At 41.7% G+C, this 19256-nt stretch overlaps 2 protein-coding genes across 4 annotated transcripts in view; one reads left to right on the top strand and one right to left on the bottom strand.

Moving 5' to 3' along the window:
• Positions 1–19256, top strand: part of LOC146511895 (uncharacterized) — a 61410-nt gene that overhangs the window by 8108 nt on the left and 34046 nt on the right. The gene's annotated exons all lie outside the window — the stretch shown is intronic.
• Positions 7730–14069, bottom strand: LOC146511896 (uncharacterized). Of its 2 annotated transcripts, none has more exons than XM_085171733.1 (2): positions 12056–14069; positions 7730–8884 (listed from the first exon to the last, which is right to left on the bottom strand). In XM_085171733.1, exons 1-2 carry the CDS (start codon positions 13226–13228, stop codon positions 8324–8326), a joined length of 1734 nt encoding a protein of 577 aa, XP_085027859.1. In that variant the 5' UTR covers positions 13229–14069; the 3' UTR covers positions 7730–8323. The 2 variants fall into 2 exon arrangements, with proteins under 2 accessions (XP_085027859.1, XP_085027860.1); XM_085171734.1 differs by having other exon boundaries at positions 7730–8881.

Here is a 19256-nt window from a genome sequence, read left to right as displayed (position 1 = left end):
CTTCCACACGGTCGGCCCCCTGAACTGCCTCCACATCGCCGCCGTTGCCGTCCGCACGGTCGTCCCCCTGAACTGCCTCCACATCGCCGCCGTTGCCGTCCGCACGGTCGGCCCCCTGAACTGCCTCCACATCGTTGCCGTCCGCACGGTCGGCCCCCTGAACTGCTTTCACATCGCCGCCGTTGCCGTCCGCACGGCCGGCCTCCGGACCAGCTCTGTCACCTGTGCTACCCACCTGGTCGCCCCCCCGACCGTTTGACTTGTGGACTTTTGTGCCGGCAACCTCCGGGTCGGCCCCCTGACTTACTACTGAACTACTACTGAACTGTTCTTTGTGCGCGGTGTTTTTTCGTGCGCGTTTTGTTTTTGGTCTTCTACTGCTCCTGTTTTGCTTTGCTTCGAGCCCTCCTTCCTGGGCCCCCTCCGCCCGCCCTGGTCGGGTTTTTCTGTTTTTGGACGGTTTTGGTTTTCTAGTGTTGGGCTGTCTGGGGCCAGCCCTTGACGGGGGGGTACTGTCATGATCCTGGGTCCTTTTGACCCAGCAATTTGTGTTTTCTATTATTGTGATTTTGGTTCTGTTCTTCCTCTGTTTTGTGTTTATTCGGTTCTGCCCATGTATTCCTGTGTTAAGTCCGCGTTTCTTAGTCTGTGTCCTTGCATGTGTAAGTTCCTGTTTTATTGTGAAAGTCTGTGTCTTATGTCAGTGTGTTCCCCTCCTGTTTCCCATCCCCTGATTCCTGCCGTGTGTATTTATAGTGTGTGTTACCTCGTCTTCGTTGCTGGTTCGTCTGTGTTGTTTCCCCTCGGTCTCTCTGCGCCTCTCCGTATGTATTTCCCCGGACCTCCCTGCGTCTTCGTTTCTGGTTTGTTTTGTTAGTTTTACCCAGTTTAGGTTTTCCAGTTTCATGTTCACCCACCATTGCTGTTTGTACCCACTCCTGTAAATAAATACTCACCTGCGCCAGAGCTGCCGCCTTTTGGGTCCTTTCTACAACTCCACACGTCTGCCACACCGGACGTGACAATTTTAATAGAGGGAGTTTTATTAAACATGGACATGTCTAGAATTGGGCCCTTTAAAATTGTAACGGTGTACTTAGAGAAACTGTCAGGTGATTATGTGTCGTGTTTTGATGAGCTAATAAAAAGCTCTCTTTTTTTTCTCATTTTTTGTAAGCAGGCCAGCAAGATTGAATTAACAGCGCTGAAATTTTTTTCGGGACAGCAAATATAAGGTGACCTTCTCCAGATTACAACTGGCTGAGGAGAAGCCACCTGTGGCAACCTGGGAGTTCCTGTCTAAAAGGATTGCCGCGTGTCAATCCAGACCAAAAATGATAGACAGTTGTTTTTTTCTTTTGAGTGAATGTGTGTGAATTAGTGAATGTGGGTTAGCATGAATAAAAGGGGACAAACAATTGACTAGGTTGGGGAGAGAAAGGGGATGCTTTGCAGACTTAATCTTTTGGCTGCTGATTTTGGGTTGCTAATGTTTGCTTTGAGAAAATTCTGTTTTATTGACTGGGTTTGGATTATGGCAGTACATTATATTGTTGGGAAAATGCCAAATGCTAAAGGGGAGAAACTTTTTGATATAACTCATACCATTAACAAAATAGGCCACTGCAGAAGTTAATTGAAGTTTATAGAGGAAAATAACTAAAACAAAAGTAATATTTATGAGTCACATAGGAGATTGCTAGACTTTTCATATAAAATGCAGTTATAGAATAACAAACACTTGACGAAATGACCAAGGGTTTTTCCTTTAAAGCAGGAGCAAAGTAGTGTTGTTTCTAGGCAGGTTTGAATGGAGCCAGTGGTGTAAAAGGTTTAACATGATGATTAGGCTGATTTTATTCCTAAATACAGGTTTGGAGGCCCGGAGCAAATATACCCTAGAGGAGAATTGCTGAGAGTTTTAGAGAAATGACGTGACTAAGCTTTTCCTGTCATTTTTACAAGGGGTGGTGTATTTTCAGTATTTTCAGTTTTAGTAGCTGGTTTTAGCTTATTTGACAAATGAGGTGTGTCAAGAAGGGGGGATTTGGTGTTTAATTTGAAATAAGGGGCTTTATGATCATGTTAGGACATTCTGGGAGTTTGATTTAGCTATGATTAAAATTTATTCATAAGTAATTGCTTGTATGCTTAAGCTTAATTGATTAGAATGTTTGTTTTCTCTTTCATCTTTTAGTAGAATAAGCGTTATAATGATTTTCTTATGCTCTATTGTGAAAGAAACTGGCTGGGGCCAGTGTTGAGCAGGTTTAATATGCAGTACTTGCAAGTGGTTTATATGTGCTCTAGCTCCCCTCATATTTTGTCAGCATGGTGACCAATAAAACCGCGTCAGGTGAGCATGCTCCGATAACGTTGGGTAAACAGGTAGAAGGCAGCGCTGTTTGAGGGCAGAGAAAAGTTCTAAACAGCCAAGATCGCTGATGGCAAGGACACGCCACATCCAAGATCTGATCTGCCACATATACATCCACTTCTCCAGCGCTTCCATTTCAAAGGATTCCAGGGTGGATCACATCAATTCAGACTGACACCAGAGGCAGTGGGAGTCCTCCAAATCGCTGGCTAACGCAGGGGAGCATCAGCAGTAAGTCACAAATATTAAGAATTTTCTATCGCTCATACACCAACAGCGAGTGGCTCTTTAAAACTTAGCAGGGACACCACTATAAACACAATACATAAATATTTCACAAACGAGAGACAGCGCCATCTTGGAAAGGCTACATCTGGCCCCCTTAAGTTCAATTACCAGTGAACATGGTAAGTAGTAAGTAATGGTAATGTGAACATTTCTTTTTCACTCTTTTTTTTTTTTTTTTTTTAAATTATTTATTTTATTTTATTTTAAGTTGTTACAGACAGGACAGACATGAGTGAGGGATAGGAAAGGGAGAAGGGGGGGGGGGGATATCTCCGGGATCACCTGTTGAGAGAAAAAGAATAGAAAACAAGCAAAAAAAACAAAACAAAGCAACATACTAAACACAACACCATCGCATTAATCTAGCTAAGTGTAAACAGCAGTAAATACTAAATATTGAATGTTGTTGTGCAGCACGCAGGACAGACAGCGCACAATGTGCTTTGAAGTAGCAGCCAAGAAAGGTGTGATTTAAGTCTACGAACAGTGAACACCCGTGTGCACACCTGTGTGGATCGGCGCGCTTGCATTCAAATGGTTTCCCCATGTAATGGTCTGCAAGAGGATGTAGAGAGCCATAGCCCTGTCCCCCAGGGCATGAAGCAGGCATGGAGGAGATCCAGGCCCCAGACATCCAGAGGCCCCAGAGTGCAAGAGCCCAAGGAGGACCACCGGAGGGGCATCCGTGCCACCTTCATGGGAAGGGCTGAGGATCCCCAGACGAGGGGTCACCCAGTAGCCACCGGGCAGAAGCTAGAGGGGGCTGCGCCGGCGTGCCCGCCGGCTCCGCCAGCAGCCAGCTGTGCCAGAGTGAACCGAGCCGCAGGCACAGAGGCCGGAGGCCCGAGGGCCCCCCGCGCCCCGGAAGAGGCCTGACCGAGCAGCAGGCGCCAGGCCCCGCCAAGTAGCCACCGGGAGTGAGCTGGCACATACCTGAGCGCCCAGCCCCGGACACCAAGAACCACCAATGCACCGACCCCTGAGGGCATCAGTCACCGGCAGGGAGTGTGGTGAGGGGAGATAGGCCTCCACACTTTGGAGGGCCTGGGAGTTCCCAGAGAGGTGGAGTCTAAGACCCGACCTGACATATAGACACAGACAAACAGGCACACACAGACACAGACATGCATTCCCACCCTCATGCACACATATACAAACACTCAGCACTCACCCAACGTAGGAATAAATGTAAATGGACATGTACACACAATCACACTCCCCAAACATACTCTATACCCCGGGTCCAGGTATCCTCGCCCCCAGAGGGGGAAACAGCACCCAGACCCAAGAGATGTTACCCTTCCCTCCGGGGTGGAGGCAAGCAGACCGCCCAGGCTCCGCAGCAGCAGGGAGGCCAATCGGACAGCCAGCATCTCTTCCCAGCCCCCCCGCCCCGATGGCTAGCAGAGAACGGGGGTGTGTTAAGATATTTCACAAACGAGAGACAGCGCCATCTTGGAAAGGCTACATCTGGCCCCCTTAAGTTCATTTACCAGTGAACATGGTAAGTAGTAAGTAATGGTAATGTGAACATTTCTTTTTCACTCTTACTGACTTGTGCACAAAGCAGAGTTGCACAGATGGCCGATTGCTGTTATAAAAATCCTTCTATCATATCACAGGAACTGTCCCATCTTATAATTATGTCCATCATTAATCTGTGAACTGGTCACTGAAGGAGGTGCTGTTTCTGTTTCAACTGATTGCTGGCTGTGGTGTTGCGCCTGAAAAAAGCTGTTGCACATTGGATCCTCCCAAGACGTTGCACCATAGATTGTATTGTCCTTGGTTTCTATGAGGCGAGATTCAGACTGGGTGCAAAACACTGTACGTGGGTCATGCCTGCAAGTCTAGCCGCAACAGCCATACTTGGTGCATTATTGGTAACAACAACAAGGTATTTTGCATTCAATCCCCATTCAGCCACAGCATCAGTTAGTAACGCTGCAATTTGCACACCCGTGTGACTGTCGTGCATGGCTCGGGTTTGTAGTCCATGGGACTGAAGGTTCCACTGGTCAGTTATGTGATGTGCTGTAAAGGTTACGTATAATTCAGTGGCTCTCGAAGTCCAAGCGTCGGATGTCAAAGCAATTGTCTCTGCTGAGCTGAGAAAGTCCAGCACTGTCGCTTTGACTTCTTCATACAACTTTGGCACAGCAATATAATCATATTACGAAATCCTTTATTTCAGAGGGTGCACGTCTTTGCAAATAAAAACAAGTACTGACTGTATTATTTTTGTTGCACAGGTTAAAGTTATTGTTAGTGTCATGGTCTGGGTGAGTGCCTGGAAATTGAGGCTCCTTGGATCTGCCCATGGGCAGGGCCACCACAGCTTCACTCACCTGGAGCTAACTGAGTCAATCAGGCTTAAGCTCTATGCTGACGTTTCTTCTCTGCCAGTTCGTCAACTGCTTGATGTTGGTAACCGGTCCCATGTTTCATGCTTACGCTCTCAAAAATGTTATGCTTATGTTGTTTGTCTTGAGCTGCAGGACACTCCACGGTGCAGAACTAACACTCACCTCTTTGATTCTGTCAGGGCTCAGAGGCCCGTGTCATGGAATGGACTCAGGTGCAGAACCAAAGACCGGAAGCTCGAAGTGATTTGCAAAAACAAAAACTTTTATTTACAAGTGTTCCTAACATAAATATTCAAAACAAAAAACAAGATTAAGTCAGTCAGGTCACTAAACTGCTGAGACTGGAGTGGGGCTGGTGGAAACTGTAGCAGACCAGGGCACTGAAACGTAGGAGAGGAAAATCAGAACAGTCCAAGGAGTTGTGAGTGTTTCCCCCTTTGACAAGCTGGGATGGCTTATGTGTTTGCAGGCGGGGATTAGCTGGAGGTGGAGGCGAGGCGAGGTCCAGGCAGGTGCTGAGTCCAATATAGGTGTGCAGGGAGGCAGGCAGGTGAGAATGGCAGTTTGTCTGAAAAGGATTAAGCAGGAGCTGACCGGAATCCAGAAGCAAGGCTATGGCAGGGTTTGGAATGACGAGTCCAGGTACCGATGAGGTTAGCAGACGATCTGGTGAAGACTCATTGTGTGCGCTGCTCCTAAATACTGCCAGAATAATTGCCTGAAGCTGAGGAACGGGGAGGGGCAGGAAGGGCTCCACCCAGAGGAGAGCTGATGCTGTGGAAAGATACTCAGGCTCGCCCAGACCATGACAGATTCTGGCTTCACACTGGCTCTCTGGAAATCTCTCTGCGCCTCAACTGCCTGCCCTCTCAGCACCTCGGAATCAACGGAACCCAGGTCAGCAGTCTCGCCTCCTCGAATTCTCCTGGACTCACAATCCTCTCCCTCAACACCTCTATCACTTCTCCTGCAAGTAAGCTGGGAAAATCTATCATACTCACCTTCTCTGAAAACCACCTGGACTCTCATTCTAACTATGTTCTCCTCTCTCGTCAGTGTGACCAGTACATACCTGCCACACTCCAGTTGACCTTGGCGTCCTATTTCCCTGGTTGCTCACCGCCACACCACGTTAGCCAAGCCACTGTGTATTTGCCACTGCTAAGTGTACCCTTTTATTACCTTGTTGAAACGTTATTTTTGCCTCCACTCTGGGTTACTGCGCTTTAGTTCAGTTCAAGTTACCATATGACTGGCAGAGGTGAATAGTAACGAGTTACATTTACTCCGTTACATTTACTTGAGTAAGTTTTTGAAAAAAATGTACTTTTAAAGTACCTTTTTTGCACGATACTTTTTACTTTTACTTGAGTACATTTGTGAAGAAGAAACGGTACTTTTACTCCGCTACATTTGCAAAATTCGACTCATTACTTTTTAAAAAAAAAAAAAAAAAAAAAGTTTAACACATTAGATAACATGGCGCCAGTGGAGTTTCCGGTAACCTTTTTACCAATCAGATGTGGCCATGCAGTCACATGACCAGTTTGAAACTTTGGCGGCAGAGCGGCCCAAGCGTTTCAAAGTAGCAGACACACGGAAAGAAGAAACATGGCAGAGCCAGTCGTCTACGTTAGAGCTGAAGAGGATGAACACCCTTGGCCTCATATACTAAGAATGTTTTGCTTAAAAGCAGCACAAAACAACAGCTGGTTAGCTAGCGTGAGCTATAAGCTAACAGCTCGCCTGGTTGATGACGCTAGAGTTCAACGCACATGTAAACAGCTCGTCTCTACTGCTTTAACTGTTAAAACAGAAGGCAATACTGCAGCTGACAGGGTTTATTATGTGCAGCTTGTTTAGTTTAAACAGTCTGCATTAAGCTGGGCAAATACTGCGATTTTTTTTTTCAGTTGCGTTATTCAGCTCCTGCTCAAACTGTACAATTGAATCGCAGGGGTTAGAAGTTCATAGGTCACGATGCAGGTCTCACACTATACGGCCTGATGCTCTGATGCGACCTGAGTGCTCAAACTGTGCATAACATGAAGCTTATCATACAAAATCTGTCCCTCGCTCTCCTTCTCTGTCTTTCACTCACTCACACACACAGACACACACCACCACCATAAACTTTGCTAAATTACTAATAAAAAAAAAAATTAACCAGGCAGCTGTAATTGAGCAGCAATGTCCATCCAACTCTTTTCATGGTTGTTGTAGTCGTGATAATTTTGTGAGGTCACATTGAAAAGCCTTGGATACGGAAGCGTAGTACGGAAGCGTAGAGCTGCCACCGGGGCAAAAGAAAAATAGAGCTATATCACGTTATCACGTGAAAAGTTTATTGTTCTAACAATATACTTTTAATGTTTGTACAATATAATATACAAAATTATCACGTTCGTACAATATAAATATTATATTGTACGAACATCAAAAGTATATTGTTAGAACAATAAACCTTTCACGTTATAACGTGATATAGCTCTATTTTTCTTTTGCCTGGCTGGCAGCTCTACACTTACGTACTTGGATGAGCTTGCCTCATCCTACAAGTTGTGCCTCCATCTCTTGAGATCACACGCTGTGCTGCTCCACCTTTTCTCTTTCATTTCTGTGTTTGTGTGTGCGCAGTGTGAGAGGCTGCGTTGAGGGGCGACAGGATTCTTAATACTGCAGACTTGCAATGAATAAGTTGTCTTAACAGTCATCTTAAGTAAGCTTTACTTAGTTTTTTTGAGGCAACGAGTTTACATAGTTTTTTTTTTTAATTCTGGGAACTAAAGAGGATGTACAGTGTACTAAAAATGGGTAAGTTGCCCTAGCTTAATCATCTTGAGTAAAACGTTACTCAATTTGTTTTGAGGCAACGAGTTTACATAGTTTTTTTTAAGTTCTGTAAACTAATTAGATTTTACAGTGGGTCAGCTTGAAGACCTGTGATACAAAACCAATTAATTAATCAGTCAGACATTTCTTTCATATGCTACTACTACTACTACTACTACTACTACACTATGATTATTACTACTACTACTAATATTATTTTTACTATTAAATACTACTGTTTCCAAGAGGAGAAAAGATTATAATGTAATTAGAATAACATTTTTAGCATTAAAATTCAAAGAAACATTAAAGAAAACATGTATTAGAAGAGTTGATGTATTACAGAGCAGGGATTTCAGCAGAAGTTACAGTAGCTTTCACAACAAACTTTTGAATCCGCAGCAACACTGTCTGTCTCTTCAGATTCATCATGAACCAATTTTTAATGATGAGAATGATTTCAGCCAGTCTCATGATCCCGCTGATGTTTGCTCAGAGCAGATAATGAGGTGAATGTTTTTGCACATTGGTAACAGTGAAACAGTTTATTTACAGAATGGGATCGTTTGTGTTCAGAGTATGAACTGATATTCTTGAAGTTCTTGTCACACTGGTCACAGCTGAAGTTCCCTTCAATGTGTGTACCTTCATGATAGTTACATTTATCTGATCGAGAGAAGCTTTTGTCACAGTGTCTGCACTTGTATGGTTTCTCTCCTGTGTGGACTCTTTTATGTACTTTAAGCTGACTTGCAGTGGTGAAGGATGACCCACACTGGTCACAGACATGCTTTTTAATCCTTCTATGACAGAGTTCGTGCGTTTTTAATATACTTGGTGTGGGGAAGCCTCTTCCACATTCTTTGCAGTAGTTCATTTTCTCTCCAGTGTGTCTACGTTGGTGTCGATTTAGGTTTGCTTGATTACTGAAAGTTTTTCCACAAAGGTCACAACGAAACGCTTTCCCACCACCACAGTGACGACAGGGTTGAGAACTGGATCCATCTGTGTCGCTCTGCTTCTAAACAAAGACACAAAGACAGTGTAAGTCAGGGAATTCCTTCAACATTTTTTATCCTGAACGTCGCCTGAAATAAAGAGCAGCTCTGCCAGTATTTACATTTTACTATTAACATTATAACACTCAGCTTACTGGGCAAAAATGACTCTTCATTTGTAGGTAATTAACTTAATGGGAAGATTGGTGGTTAAACCTCTGGATGCTCTACTCTGCATGCCACAAGATACTAACCCCAAGCTGCTCTCCGATGCATCCACTGGAGTGTGAATGTTAGATAGAAAGGGGGGAAGCTTTTAAAACTTTACTTTTTTACAACATTGGGAAAATTTCAGGAGATTTGTGTCAGGTCTGAGTGAATATTATTTACATTAAGTTTTTATGTCTCGTGTAGCTTTGAAATAGAGTAGGGCGATATGACCAAAAATATTTATCACAATAACATTTGAAAATTTGCGATAACGATATAACTGACGATATAATTGACACTAGGCAAAATACTACGGTGGCTGGGAGGTGCAAATCACATTTACAACACCAACAACAAAATAACATTTCCGAAAATACTTTTACATTTAAAAAAAAAATGACAACAAAATAACATATCAGAAAACACTTTAACAAGTCCGCAACAAATTAACAAGTGGCTCTTGACGGAAAGGGATTGTCTGAAATACCGGACGTGACTCAACAATTAGGCTTACTTCACATTTGTAGTACAGAAAAAGTGATTTGTAGTCAGCTAAACGAGGGCTTTTCAGAGAAGTAGTGTTCAATTAATGTTTGAAGAGATTTTACAAAAGAGTATGGGTGAGATAATGATTGTCCAGATTTTTAGCGGTGAGTTTCTTAAGAAAATATCCAGGCCTTAACCCTCTCAAGGCAGGCGTTGCCGATTTGCAACAGTTAAAAACTAACAACCTGATTACCCCACATACATATTTTGAGGTTTTTTTTACTCAGAAGTACCACTGCAGGACTTGGTTGTGCATTAGCAACTAAAAGTTTAATTTGAGCCTGAGAGGGTTAAAACAGTTATTGTCCACACTCCAGCCCAGCAGGTGGCGGTAAAGCGCCTTTAAATTAGCGGAAGAAGAAGCAGCAGCTAAACGCGGGATGCACAAAAAGGAGTGAAGAGGCTAAAGCTAACGCCACAAAATGTGCAAAACATTTTCCATTCATCTATGCAGTGCAGCGAGCACCGTCAGGGTAATAAATGTAACAAAGCGATGTGAGGAGTTTCTAGACGATTGGTGACATGGCTCTTCATCTTTTCATTCTTTCCCCACCTGGAAGCAACATGAGGCAGCTCGTGTATCGGATGTTACCAAAAGAAGGCGTCTATTTTGGATAGCAGCTGTGAGATAAGCTGATATCCAGTTCTCTTCCATCTCCAAATATCTGTTGGTGCTCCAGACATTTTCATTCCGGTAAGTTCTAAATATGTTCATATCACTCTTTATAGCCTATTAGTTTTATTTGTGATGCACTCTGAGCTCATAGCAAATTAGAACAAACATCCTACTGAGTGATTTTGTAGAACTACCATCTATTTATAGAGTTAATTATTTGGCATTATTGCAGCAAACCAGCCTATGAAATGGATGAAACACATCGTGACTGGGTTCCAGCGCTACACAAGGGACCTGCTTCAAACAAACCACCATGCCAATCAGATTACTTCTTCCATGTGAGGGTGAAGAGGTGACCCTACTGGATAAGATGGTGAAGGTTTGCTGCGTTTTGGTGAACAGTGTGGTAGTAAAACCAGGGGAAAATGAAACTTGCTCTTCTTAAATATTCTTAAGTCTTGTGCTGTATAAATAGCGGTAATTTTTCAAAAGATACAGTAAATTTAGTAGTGGGTGATATCATGGAAATACGGTCATGATTTTATGTAAACATTTTTTCATTTGTAAACTCTAAATGACATGGATTCTACATTGTAACTGATGTAAAGTTCTATAAAGTGATTTTAATAATAAAAAAAAAGGGCAAAAATTAGTTTATTTCTTTATTCAACTTTTGAACAGTGGTACTCAGTCAGTACATACTCAGTAAATGCAAATTATTTACATGGTAGTGCACTTCAGGCATAAATCTAGACCCCGTCAACTCCAAAGCCCTATCGTTGAGTCACTTCCGGTATTTCAGACAATCCCTTTCCGTCAAGGGCCACTTGTTAATTTGTTGCGGACTTGTTAAAGTGTTTTCGGAAATGCTATTTTGTTATTTATGTTGTAAATGTGATTTGCACTTCCCAGCCACTGTAAAATACTTTACAATTCCACAACTTTATTAGTGCAAAAAAAACCCCAAACATCAATGTAAACAAGCAGCTGTTTTTTATGTGCATTAAAGTTATATAAAAATGTAACAGTGCAAATGCAAATTCCTTGCTGAAAGTTTAACCAAAAGGCATTTCAAGTGGAAATTGGCCGACATATCTGCAACATAACCATGTATAATATCCACAAAACTTAAAAAGAGGTTATACACACACAATACGGTAATATTATGTTGAAGCACAGTACGTATCACTCTGCGAGGCTCCTGCCTACAATAGCCGTAATGCTCCGAAAATCCATCAAACATTGCGGGTCCGTAGCTTAGCAAAGTCGTACTAAAATGTTTGACAGATTTTCGAGCGCTGTGTACTACATAAAATCGTTTCGAGGTCAGTAAATACAACCAGAATTCATACATAAGGCACACAGGATTACTGTCGATTCTCAGAAAAATCAAAGGATTGATTTTAAGTGTGCCGTATTTTCCCAAAAACACGGTAATAGCGACGGCCCGCTAGCATGCTCTACCAAAAATAGTGCTAATAGTGCAGTATCTGACGAATGAAAGCTAAAGCAGTTCCACACCAATGAAGTTGCAGCATTTGTACAAACCAATTCTGGTTCATCTGTTTCATTCAATGATCTGCTTTCACCCTTCTCATTCTCCGTCTCTGCCATGCTTTTTCCACCATGTATGAAAACAAAGGCACTGCGCATGTGCGTTTTACCCCTATTCTATCGCAATATTTCATTTTTTTTAATTGTTGCCCAACATTACACCGGTATTACTGTGAATGGTATGATATGGCCCAGTCCTACTTTGAAATTAAACTTAATTCACATAATACTTCAAAATAACTGCAACTGTAAAAATATAAATACATACCTCACAGTAACTGCACTTGTAGAGTTTCTCTCTGGTGTGAATCTGTTCGTGTCTTCTCAGGGAACGTGGAGTTTTAAAAGCCTTTTCACACAGGTCACATTTGTATGGTCTCTCCTCAGTGTGGGTAAACATGTGCTCCTGTAAGTCTTTATGTGTCACAAACAGTTTGTCACACTGATCACAGAACCAAACATCATTGCCAGTGTGAATCCGTTGGTGGATATTTCTGCTGACTAGCCAGCGGAAGGTTTTTCCACAAATGTCGCAGCTGTACGCCTTAATTCCAGAGTGGGTAACTTGATGATATTGTAAGCTGCTACTGCGAGCAAAACTTTTACCACACTGATCACAGCTGTACGCTTTAACTCCACTGTGGACAAGTTGGTGTGCTATTAAGTTTGCAGGATTGTTAAAAGACTTTCCACAAATGTCACAGCTGTACGCCTTAATTCCAGAGTGGGTGACTTGATGACATCGTAAGTAGCTACTGCGAGCAAAAGCTTTACCACACTGATCACAGCTGTACGCTTTAACTCCACTATGGATGAGTTGGTGTGTTTTTAAGCTTTCAGCCTGGGTAAAAGACTTTCCACACAAGTCACAGTTGTACGCTTTAACTCCACTGTGGACAGCTTTGTGTCTTTTTAAGTTTGCAGGATTGTTAAAAGACTTTCCACAAATGTCGCAGCTGTACGCCTTAATTCCAGAGTGGGTGACTTGATGACGTCGTAAGTTGCTACAGCAACCAAAAGCTTTATCACACTGATTACAAGTGTACGGTTTAACTCCACTGTGGATGAGTTGGTGTGTTTTTAAGCTTCCAGCCTGGGTAAAAGACTTTCCACACAAGTCACAGCTGTACGCTTTAATTCCAGAGTGGGTAACTTGATGACGTTGTAAGTCACTACTGCGAGGAAAATCTTTACCACATTCCTCACAGCTGTATGCTTTAACTCCACTGTGGATGAGTTGATGACGTTTCAGGTCCGACTTCCTAGTAAAATACTTCTCACACTCATCACAGCTGTATGTTTTCTCTCCCTTTCTTCTGTGTGGTTTGTCGGCCTCCTGAGAGCGCTGACTTCTCGCTCCATGTTGGTCCTGCAGTGACAGAGATACAAACAGAGGCAGTGAGCGAAATGCAGTCGTGGAACAAACTGAAACTCCCTCCATTAGTGGAATCAAAGAGGTCAACAAACACGTTGTAGGTGTGTTACCACCACCTTCTGGTGATAGTATCACACTACAATGATGTGCTACAATGAGAGTTGTAATTAAAATGACATTATTGAAGAAATATTGATCACAGGAGAAAATCTTTTACTTCATAAAAAATTCTGAGTTCAACTGCTGATATTGTTGTTTGAATGTGTGTCGATAAAATATGATTTTTGTGGGGGTCATGTGATGCTTCGAGCTGAGCAGACGTGAGTTTGTGAGCTCTGCACTGGACAGCTGTAAAATATTGGTATTTTAGCTCATTTTGCCAACAAACTGCCTCGAAATTTATATATTGTCTTTAGACAAGTTTTTTGCACACCCTGGATCAAGCAAAAAGAGAGAAATGGGAAAACGAGGAGTCAATTGCTCCGAAAATGAGACCAGGTGCGATGCTGAGGATGCACTAAGTACATTGCGGGATGACGTGATTGTGGACAAGGTGACTTCTAACATATCGAAAGTATTGGATAGTAAGATATCCGAAGTCATAAAGCCAATAAACGAGCTCACTGAGAAATTCGACAGTCTGATAGAAAGAATGGGAACAGTGGAGCAGCGGGTCTCGGACTTGGAAGATGTTACAGCTACAAGTGAGCCACGTATTGCCGCTCTCGAGACCCAGCTTAAGAAGGCCATGGAGCGTCTGGAAAACTTTGAGAATCAGAGCCGGCGGCAGAACGTGAGGATTGTCGGGCTAAATGAAGGTGTGGAGGGTAGAGCACCAGTGGACTTTTTTAAAAAAGTGGATACCAGAAGTCCTGGGCCTTCAGCAGGGTGCCATTACAGTTGATAGAGCTCAGCAGTACTCACCGCGTGCAGTACTGGTCCGGCTTCATTACTACACCGATACACAGAAGATTCTCCAGGCTGCCAGGGCTAAAGGTACCGTAAACACAGAGGCCGGAAAAGTGTCCTTCTATCAGGATTTCTCAGCCGAGGTGGTACGGAAGAGAAAGGAGTCGGTGAATGCGCGTAAAGCCCTCCGAGAGGCGGGGATCAAATATTCCTTCCTTTATCCAAACATCATTAAAATATCTAACCCCGATGGTACTAGTATCTCCGTCGCGACCACCCAGGACGTCAAGGACTATGTGAGCAAATTGCCAAGACCTAAATAAACTGTTGGTGCAGGACAGTGCCACTCATATGTAAGTTACAAACTCAAGGCTTACAGCATTACAGTACTGTTAACGAGCTATGGTATAGAGTATGCTTTGATTTTTGACATACACTCCAGTGCAGGTATGTTACGCGTCTGTATCCCCTACAGCTGTACTTTAGAGCAGGGTACACCTAGATGTGTAATTTATTTTGCTTTACTTTTTGTTATTTGTGTTGGGGAGGGTTGAGGTTTCCAGGCTTTGTGTTCAGGTTTTGCTGGGAACCAGTGTTTTTGTTTTATGTTCAACTATTTTGGTTAATAGGTTCAGACTGGTCAAATGTAGATTTGGTTAAATATCTAAACAGCACAAAATATATATTGCTTTTCTTGTATGTCAGTTAAGATAACTACTTGGAATTTTAAAGGGTCCAACGATGTGATGAAAAGAAAGTCAATTTTAAATTTTCTGAAGAAAGATCTGATTCACATTGTTTTTTGCAAGAAACCCATCTGACAGATGATGAACATAGAAAATACTGTAGAGAATGGGTTGGTCAAATGTTTTTCTCATCCTACTTCACAAATAAAAGGGGGGTTATTACTCTTATACACAAAAACCTTCCTTTCAGTGTTACAGCCACTCACAAGGACAATGATGGAAGATATATATTGGTTAAAGGGATGTTGCATGGGAAAACTGTTCTCCTAGGTAATATATATGCACCGAATCCACAGGATGATGAGTTTTACACAGTATTATTCAGTCAATTAGTGGACATGGACTGTGCTAATATAATATTAGCGGGAGACTTTAACTGTGTTTTATGCCCCAAAATGGATAAATATCCCCCACAATCTACTTTCCAAATTCCAAAACCCTTTGGCAAATTATAAATGAGCTTGACGTTATAGATGTCTGGCGACACTATAACCCATTATCTAAAGAATACACTTTCTACTCTAACCCTCACTTGTCAGCATCTCGTATAGATTATATTTTTATGTCCAAGTGTATCAGTCAGTTAGTTCAGCAGGTAAATATTGGTCATATAGGTCTCTCTGACCATGCTCCTGTAGTCCTAACCATTCAACCCATGAGACATATTGAGCGCTCCATGTCTTGGAAGATGAGTACACTGTCTCTTTTGGATGAGAAATTTATACACTTCATAACAGAGCAAACAACATTATTTTTAGAAATAAATGATAAAGGGGAGATAGACACAAGAACTTTATGGGATAGCTATAAGGCTTACATGAGAGGGATGATTATTTCATACACAAGTCATAAAAGAAAGCAACGATTAACAAGGCAGTTAGAGATCTAGAATAATATAAAAAAGCTGGAGAAACAATATTATGTAACAAAATCAGCTGAAACATTAAGTGAGCTTAATATTGCCAGGACATCTCTGCGTAATTTGATAATGCGAAAGGCTGAAAGAGACGTCCTTCTTGCCAGACGACGGCTTTTTGAATCAGCTAATAAGCCTAACCGCTTTTTGGCTTGTCTTGCAAGGAATACTTCATCAAGTTCTTTTATCAAAGCTATTGTGGATGTGAATGGTGAAAGGCAAGTAGCAAACCGTCAGATTAGTGCTTTAGAGAATTCTATACAAACTTATATCAGTCTGAGATGGATATAACATGGCTTAACTCAGGCTTTTTTCTAAACGACTTAGTATTCCCTCAGCTCAGGTTAGCCTGCTGGAGTCACCCATCACATTGATGGAGGTGGACAAAGCAATATCTGCACTCCAGTCAGGGAAATGTCCTGGGGCAGATGGCCTCCCAGTAGAATTTTTTAAGGTAATGAAAGTGAAGTTAAATAGTTTATTATTAAGGGTTTTTAATAAAGCATTTGAAGAATTGAAACTCCCAGAATCTATGTACCAGGCTAATATAACATTGATAGCTAAAAAAGATAAAAACCCGGAGTTGTGCTCATCTTACAGGCCTATTAGCCTTCTTGGTGTTGATAATAAGATACTTTCAAAGATACTGGCTCTTAGGCTAGAAAAAGTAATGTGCTCTATTGTGCATGCTGACCAGACAGGCTTTATTAAGGGGAGGAATTCTTACAATACTTGACGTCTATATTATGAGAGAAGATTTGGGTTTGGAAAAAACTTTTTGGGGTGGATCAAAATTATATACAAATCACCAATAGCATCAGTGTTAACTAACGGCTTGCTATCCTCCCCAAATACATTGAGCAGTGGTACAGCATAAGGTAGTCGATTGTCACCACTATTATTTGCTTTGGCCATTGAGCCTTTGGCCATGGCCATTAGACAAAATCCAAGTGTTCCTGGAGTTAAAATTGGGGATAGACAACATAAAATCCTGCTCTATGCAGACGATATTCTTCTGACACTGCCTGACCCTGCTAACTCTCTACCTGTTCTTACTAGGTGTATCAAGGACTTTGGTCTTATATCTGGATACAAGGTAAATTTTGATAAATCTGTTATAATGACTCTTTGTTGTGGAAAGGACACTGAACCTTTATATGTTAAACCTTTTCACTGGGCACCATCAGGTTTTGTATATTTGGGAGTTAAAGTTACAACAAATGTTGGTCACTTATATAGAGAAAATATTAATGGAATGGTTCAAGATCTTCAAGAGATGCTGACAAGATGGAGGTCACTTCCAATATCATTTTTGGGAAGAATAAATCTCATTAAGATGGTAATCCTACCGAAATACTATATTATATAGGCATGGTGTTTGTAATTTTGAAATCAGAAGATATTAAACTATTATATATAACTATATAACTATTATATATAAACAATTAACAAGGCTATGGTGGATTTCATTTGGGCAGGAAGAAAACCCAAAATTAAATTGGAGACACTACAGTTACTGAAAGATCTGGGCGGATGGGGAGTGCCAAACATAGAAAATTATGTTCTCTCAATACAAGCGAGGTTTCTTTCTGCCTGGATACATGAATATTCTGATCTGCCATGGCTAAATATTGAGGAAGTATTATGTAAACCATCCTCACCTGTTAACTTTTTAGGGAAACATTTAAATGATTTACCTCACGTAATAAAGTATAACCCACTAATATATAATGCTATATGGACGTGGGGAAAACTGAGAAAACTTTTTAACAGTAGTCTTCCATTTAATATTTTGTCAACGTTTATAAATAATCCATTACCTTCTACTGCAAAACATAGGGTCGAGCTTTGTGGGATGGCATAAAGTAGGTGTAAAGAGGTTTTATGTCCTCTTTAAACATGGTGAGTTTAAATCATTTGAATCCTTGAAGTCCCAGTATTCTATGTAAAAGACGGAGTTTTATAAGTATTTGCAATTGAGAAATTATGTGTTAAAAAAATGCTAAATCATTTTCGGTTGGAGAAATTCTTTCTAGATAATAGGGAACGTAAACATTTTGTATCAAAGTTTTATTCAGAGATTTATGCCCTAATTGTGGATAAACTGGCATGGTTGAGAAAATCTTGGGGGACATTGCTTAAATGTAAAATAGATACACAAGCATGGGACAAAATCCTGCTCCTTCCATCTAAAATCTCTGTTTGCAACCGATTTAAAGAACTGCAGTACAAAAGTTTGCACAACTTTATATTTCTCCATATATTTATAGTAAGTATAATATGGGAACATCTCCAAATTGTCTCAAGTGTAAGGTCAGAGTGGGCACTAGATTCCATTGCTTGTGGGAATGTGCTATTATTCAGTCATTTTGGAAAGAGGTCTGTGCCAATATTAGTACAGCCATTGGTCAGCAGGTGACAGAACACCCATTAATGTGCTTATTGGGATATATCCCTGTTTCACTGGTACAACATGAGCATGTAATTCAGTCACTGTTAATGTTGGCCAGGAAAAGTATTATGTTGAGATGGGTGGGGGCTGAGCCTCCCTCCATTTCTCTATGGAAGTCGCTCATCAGTGATGTTATGACTCTGATCAGTTTGGGACATTACATTGATGGGAGCTCCCGAAGTTTTCTGGACAAATGGAAGAAACCACTGGAAGCACTGGGAGTAACTTGTAAACTCGACCCTAATGGACAATAATTAAGGACATAATGTTGTAATACTCTAGTGCTGTGCAGTATTATTATTTTGGACGTGAACCAGTCTTGTATTTGTTGGGGAAAAAAGTTAAATAAAAGTTTAAAAATATATATACAGTGGGGCAAAAAAGTATTTAGTCAGCCACCGATTGTGCAAGTTCCCCCACTTAAAATGATGACAGAGGTCAGTAATTTGCACCAGAGGTACACTTCAACTGTGAGAGACAGAATGTGAAAAAAAAATCCATGAATTCACATGGTAGGATTTGTAAAGAATTTATTCGTAAATCAGGGTGGAAAATAAGTATTTGGTCAATAACAAAAATACAACTCAATACTTTGTAACATAACCTTTGTTGGCAATAACAGAGGTCAAACGTTTACTATAGGTCTTTACCAGGTTTGCACACACAGTAGCTGGTATTTTGGCCCATTCCTCCATGCAGATCTTCTCAAGAGCAGTGATGTTTTGGGGCTGTCGCCGAGCAACACGGACTTTCAACTCCCGCCACAGATTTTCTATGGGGTTGAGGTCTGGAGACTGGCTAGGCCACTCCAGGACTTTCAAATGCTTCTTACGGAGCCACTCCTTTGTTGCCCGGGCGGTGTGTTTTGGATCATTGTCATGTTGGAAGACCCAGCCTCGTTTCATCTTCAAAGTTCTCACTGATGGAAGGAGGTTTTGGCTCAAAATCTCACGATACTTGGCCCCATTCATTCTGTCCTTAACACGGATCAGTCGTCCTGTCCCCTTGGCAGAAAAACAGCCCCATAGCATGATGTTTCCACCCCCATGCTTCACAGTAGGTATGGTGTTC

This window comes from Neolamprologus multifasciatus, chromosome 9 (genome assembly GCF_963576455.1).
Source record: "Neolamprologus multifasciatus chromosome 9, fNeoMul1.2, whole genome shotgun sequence".
Lineage (NCBI taxonomy): Eukaryota > Metazoa > Chordata > Actinopteri > Cichliformes > Cichlidae > Neolamprologus > Neolamprologus multifasciatus.
Note: the sequence above shows the minus strand (reverse complement) of the source record. Positions and strands in the feature narration are given on the sequence as shown.

Coding starts and splice junctions, on each gene's coding strand:
- LOC146511896 (XM_085171733.1), bottom strand. CDS start 13,228: ATGGAGGGAGTTTCAGTTTGTTCCACGACTGCATTTCGCTCACTGCCT. Junction 8,885..12,055: donor ACAAGTGCAGTTACTGTGAG/GTATGTATTTAT, acceptor GTCTTTGTTTAG/AAGCAGAGCGACACAGATGG.